The 6,000-nt window shown below is 50.5% G+C and overlaps 1 protein-coding gene across 1 annotated transcript in view; it reads right to left on the bottom strand.

Annotated features, from left to right (window-relative positions):
- Positions 1–2,991: 2,991 nt before the first annotated feature.
- Positions 2,992–6,000, bottom strand: part of TG (thyroglobulin) — a 242,962-nt gene continuing 239,953 nt past the window's right edge. Inside the window, exons 40-42 of the mRNA XM_019459811.2 lie at positions 5,717–5,851; positions 4,086–4,276; positions 2,992–3,193 (exon numbers count right to left, since the gene is read on the bottom strand). Coding sequence (XP_019315356.2) covers positions 3,108–3,193; positions 4,086–4,276; positions 5,717–5,851 — 412 coding nt within the window. The 3' untranslated portion in view covers positions 2,992–3,107. The remainder of the gene's footprint in view (positions 3,194–4,085; positions 4,277–5,716; positions 5,852–6,000) is intronic.

The raw sequence follows: 6,000 nt of genomic DNA, 5'->3' as shown, positions 1-6,000 counted from the left end.
GCAAATAGTAGGTAGTATCCCGTGCTAGACCGTCGTGCAAGGCTGACCAAGGGGGCGGCCCCATCTGGTTCCACCCACATGAGACCATCACCCCTCCAACCATGTTAAAGAAAGTGAACGACCTATTTTCCGGGCTAATGATGGAGGGTTTGGGGTTTTGTTAGTAGCCTGGAGTGGACTTTTTATTATCAGGAAAACAGTGAGCTATGCCTGAGGTTTGGTCCAGGGGCAGGATAAAATACACCTCTGGTGAGGGATAACAGTATATCGGTTTTCTATGGATGCTGGAACAAATTATCACGAATGTATGACAAAATTATTATCTCACGGTTCTGTAGATCAGAAATCCGACACAAAGCTCAGTGGGCTAAAATCAAGCTGTCTGCAGGCTGCATTCCTTTATAGATGTAGGGGAGAATCCATTCCTTTGCTTTTTTCCAGCTTCTAGGGGCCACTCAATCCCTTCCTCCAACTCCAGAAATGTTGGGCTGAGGCCATCTCACACTGCTGTCTCTCACCTCCCATCTCTTGCCTCCCTCCCCTACTTTCGAGGACCCCTGTGGTAATTGTTAGTACATTGTTGTCACGTTGGGCTCACCTGGGTAATCACTTTCCCCATCTTAAGGTCAGCTGATCGGCAATCTTAACTCTAACTCTGACACCTAATGTCTTCTTGTTGTGTAGCCTTAGTCCTCCACAGGGTCTACGAATTGGGGAGGGACGTTATTCTGCCTCCCACAAATGGGGAGTAATAGGCAGAAATAAAAGTGCTTCCAGCATGCACCTTGCTAAGCATTGCTCATCCAGTAAACTTCATGGAATCCATTCTACAGGTAAGGAAAATAAAGATCAGAGAAGAGTAGGGCCCATTCTTTTTTTTTTTATTTTTATTCCAAGCCCTTGGGTCGAGGGCTGACTTTAAGAGTAGGGTTCATTCTTTTTTTTTTTTAATTTTTTTTGAATGTTTATTTATTTTTGAGAGAGACAGAGACAGAATGCGAGTGGGTTAGGGGAGGAGAGAGAGGGAGACACAGAAGCAGAAGCAGGCTCCAGGCTTCGAGCTGTCAGCACAGAGCCCGACGCGGGGCTCGAACTCACGAGCTGTGAAATTATGACCCGAGCCGCAGTCCGACGCTCAACTGACTGAGCCACCCAGGCGCCCCAGAGTAGAGTCCATTCTTGACCATGCCTTGGAATTCCCTGATGCCTTGCCCCCACCCACTGCCTCTTCCAGGGTTCTGATCTAACTGATCTGGGATGTGGTATTGGGATTGGGATTTCGTAAAAGGGGTCAGATGATTCTAGCCAATGGCCAAGGCTGGGAACCACTGGGCTAAAGGAGTTATTCCAAGTCATTCTGCTACTGTGAACACCTGGCAGAGCATGGGACCATGTCCAGGTCTATCTTATTTCGAAGCCCCCACTCAGGTGTTGGTGGCTGAGGAAACTCCCAGGCTTCTACCCAGTAAGTATCTCGCCATTCACCTCTGCCAACTGCACTCCAGCTTTGTTGGCACAGTGGTATCTCCTACTCTAGGGAATAAGTCGTGTTTGTCTCATCAGGTCATGGTAAGCCCATTCCCTATTGTCGGTGATTGGTCTACAAGTGGGGACACAACTCCATGATGGCCAAGGGGACGTAAAGGGAATTTTGCTGGGAATTTCTGGGGAAGAAACTTTTCCAAGAAAGGAAAAAGACACCTGAAGGGAAGGCCCTTTATACCATGCCTTGCTTTCTTCCAGCACGGATGCCGTCAAGAGCAAATGTGATGTCTGGAACTGTGGCAGCCGTACTGCGGCAGTGAAGTGAGACATCATCCATGTGCTGAAGACAGCAGAGAGGAGAGCTGGAAAGAGTCTGGGACCTTGACCAATGCTAGGACTACCCCCCTCCCGCAGTATCCTTTGGTTAAGGCACTTTCGTTGGGTGTTCGGTTCTGGCACTGAACTACCCTAACTGATCGATCCTCTAAGCAGCTTAGAGGTTACCTGAGGTCCTCAGTGCTTTCAGGAGGGTTTTGCCTAATACATAATGTCACTGTAAACGTATCTGAAGTCTAGAGAGTGCAAGGAAATAGAGAAACCGGAAGACGTGACTTGAACTCTGATTGTCCACCTTCTCCCCTGTATGAAATTAGGCACACCACAACCCTTCCCGAGACTCCCCTTCTACATCTGCAAAACGGGGGTGATGGTCCCAACATATGAATCAATAGTGAGTCTGGTCTATGCCCCAATGAGATGGATGTACGTAAACGCAGGACGTACCACATAAATGACAGAGACTGCTAACCAGCTCCATTTGCTTTTACTTTGGGTTAATTCTCTCTCTCTCTTGCTTTGTCTCCCTGTCTCTGTCTCTCTGGAGTGTGTGTGTGTGTGTGTGTGTGTGTGTGTGATTGAGAGAGAAGACAGATTTAAACAGATTTGCCTTCATAAGTGTGTCCTTTAGGGGGCTAAGTGATAAAATCTGTTGCTTATCTGGGAACCCAAAGCAACCATAACTGGGGTAATAATTCATCTCCTTTCCTCTACCCCTGCTCACATTCAGTCAAGTCCTATCAATTCTGCTTCCTAAAAGGGTTCTCAGATCTCTGTCTTCCCCCATTTCTACCCTCACGGCCTTAATTCAGACCTCGTTGTCTCTTGCTTAGGATATTACACCGGCCCAGCTGGTCTCCCGTCTCCATTCTGGAACCTTCACAAGAGAATTCTAACGTGGGGGTGGGACTGTATAACTCTGGAGCCCACCCTCGATGCAATCTCCTTTCTTGTGTTACTCTCAACACCTGTTTACCTGTCCTTTTCTCCATCCAGAGGGCAGGATCCCTGCCTCCCTGGCAAATCAGCACGGGGCCTGGGGGAGAGAGAATGTTCCACAAATATTGGCTGGAAGGAAGCGGTAGTCTGGGATTCAAGCCTCAGGAAGATCATGTGGTTTGTCGTCCCCCAAGGATTGTCTTAAAGAAACAAATCCGAGTCACCCATGCGTCACTGCATGTAGACATTTTATTGAAAGTTAGTGGCTATTTTAGAGAATAAGATGCCCTTGGTGACAGCCTGAGGTGGGGTTGGCAGACTGGGCAGGGGCGTCTTAGCAGCTACAGCTACTTGCTGTAGCTCTTGGAGCCTGGCTCTCCTGTCGGCGGGTCCTCCGCGTCACTCTCTGCTGATGGACCCTGCTTGGCTTCGTCTGAAACAGGAGAGGCAAGGTTGGTCCAGTCCAATCAGGTCTTCCCCCCATGTCTTCCCCCTTGGCCCTAAGAGAGCCCAGCCTCTGACGGGCCTTCCCAATGATTGCTCAACAGCAGAGCATTTCCAGGGGACGGGCATCAGATTCACCACCACCGGTCACGCTAAGGGTACAATGGGACTTGGGTTCAATAGAGAGCCACTTGGCCTTGGAGGCTAATACAGTGTTAGCCGTCTAAAGCGTGTTGGGCAAGGTCCCTTCCCTGCTGAATGTTCCACTCCCATCTCTTGCCACATGAAGAAATCCTGCCATTCTAAAAACCTTCAGCCCCACCATCACCTCCCCAGGAAGCCTTCCCAGACCCTCCCTCCACTAGGCTCCCACTGGCTTGGGTGCAGACGTCCATCGTGGTGCTGGGAAAGCCAAGGGGCCATTTGCTGGGTTACATCACTCACTCCCCCACTCTCCCGGAAGCTTCTTAAAGGCATTGCACTTATTTCTGTATTCCCAGAGCCCTCGTTATGATTCATTTTCTCTCCTTAATGCCTGCTCAACAGGAAGTTCTCTTTAGCAGAGAGAAGTGGTAATACCCACTTCTCCCCTGGCTAGAAATCCCACACCCAGGCCCCTGGTGTCCTCGCCCTGTCTCTCTCTCTCTCTCTCTAACTTTCCCCTCTTGCCCCCATCAGAACAGAAGAACCCCCAGTACTGTGAGCTCTTCATGAAAAAATGCTGAGCCGATGGCACCCTATGATTCACTGGCCCCAGTGAGCTCCACCCACGTCTGCCACCCAGCGAGCTCAGTAAATGCAGGGGGTTAACAACCCCTCCACCCTCTGCCCAGCCCCCATCTGCCCTCTGCCCAGCCCCCTGCCCGCTCCAGCCTCCCCACCTGCCGTGGCCTTCAGAGACTGGATGTACTTGGACCAGAAGGAGCAGTCAGCGCTTTTCAGGCCCTGTCGATTGGGAAGCAGGTCACTGAACTCCTTGTAGGTCTCCCCGCCGGCACGTGGGACAAAGTCAGGCCAGGGGGTTGCAAATTCAGGGGCTTTCCTTGAGAACTCATGTGGGTAGTTGGGATTTCTGGGAAAATGACAAGAAAGGAACATCCACGAGGGAAACGTGTCATTCCTTTTGTCACTTGGGATCACTTTCCAGTTGCACTCAGTGTCTAAGGACCAGATCACACATCTTTAGGTGTCAAGGCAGAGTTTGAATCTGCCCGATCTGATGCTTAGCGCTGTGCTCTCCTGCCGCATTTCAAATGATTAAAGGCAGAAAGGCCCCTGACTCACCTCACCCATCTCAGGCCATTTCTGGAAAAGGAAAGACGCGAGTTCATGACCCAGCAACATTACTCAGGACCTCACGTTACCCTCCTGTCTTTCTGAATGCTCACTTGGCCACCGTGTCCCCTTGTATCCTGGCGTCCTTGTATCTGGACACCACAACCAATCTCTAGGGGCCCTTTGTCCAAGGCCTGGGTGGGGGAGGGCGAGCCAGGCAAAGTTGTCGGCCACTCGTGAGCCACCTTCCCTACGAAGGGGATGTCATATCCTCTTACACTCAGGCACCTTCCCACACCCGCCACCAGGTCTGACCTCCTGACATTCACCAAACAAGGTATTTCTCATCCCTTCAACCTGAAGGTGCCTTCTTTGGGCTGGCATCCTGTGTCTGAACATCCTGCGATTCTTCCAGGCCCCACTCCACTGTCACGTCTCCAGCCATACATTTTCTAAATCTGAATTAAAAGAATTGTCTTTCTGCTCAACTCCTACAACAAACTATACAAAGTTCAACTTTGCCCTTTTAATTCGGTTGGGCTTTAGGTTTCAGACTGTGTGTGGTTTACGGATGAAACCTGACTTTTTCCCCTTTTCCCTTCCCAGGGGCCTGAGTACTATGCTAGGTGGCCAGAGCATGTCTGGCCAGGACATAAAGGTGTGTGTGGGGGGGGGGGAAGCAATTTTGGAAGTGGGGACAGTGAGCATGGTACTTGGGCTAGAACAGAGGGGTGAGGGGATGCGAGGGTCGATAAGGAAGGGTCTTGAATATTTTAACTGAATTTGAGAATCTAAGACAGTGCTTCTCAACTTGGGGTGACTATGTATTCCAGGAGACATTTGGCACTGAGATATTTTGTTCTCATGCCTGGGGGGAGGGGTTACCGTCCTCTTGCGGTGGGAGACCAGAGAAGGTGCTGACTAGCCAGCAATGCACAGGACACCCTCACCACGAAGACTTATCCTGCCCCAGCGTCCATAGCACTGAGCTCCGGGAACCCTGATCTCGAGGCGTCACACGCGGCTGAATAAGGGAGCGTGTGACTGGAGCGTCCCTTCACCGAGGTTAATCTACACAGAGGTAGCTTTGGCTAGAAGAGGGGGATTGAGACAGGGAGCCCAGTGGCAGGTGACCACAAAGGCTGGGGGGTGGGGTAGAGGGAGTCCGCCAATGCAAAGTGTTCAAAGGGAGGGAGGGAGGCGTGATGGCAGAAGCAGGCACATGCCGTCCACTCACCCGGATCGGATGAAGTTGGACAAGAATTGCATGATTTTCAGTGACAGGCTTTTCTCCTCCAGAGTAAACTGCCCCTCGTAGGTAGGGTGCAAGGGAAGGCCGAAGGCATACTGAACATCTGCCAGCAACTCCAGGCTGAGAAAACACATGGAAATAAGAAGCAACAGTTAAAGGAATCGTAAACTTCTGGAAAAGCCAAACAACCCGAAAACCAACATTCCTCCCCAAATGAAGACTTTTTTCTGTTTACGTGTAGGATTCCGTGCTTGGTTTGTTTAGTTAAG

Source organism: Panthera pardus, unplaced genomic scaffold (genome assembly GCF_024362965.1).
Source record: "Panthera pardus isolate Hobbes unplaced genomic scaffold, ASM2436296v1 HiC_scaffold_7, whole genome shotgun sequence".
NCBI lineage: Eukaryota > Metazoa > Chordata > Mammalia > Carnivora > Felidae > Panthera > Panthera pardus.
The sequence above is the reverse complement of the archived record's forward strand: the minus strand, read 5'-3'. Positions and strand labels throughout refer to the sequence as shown.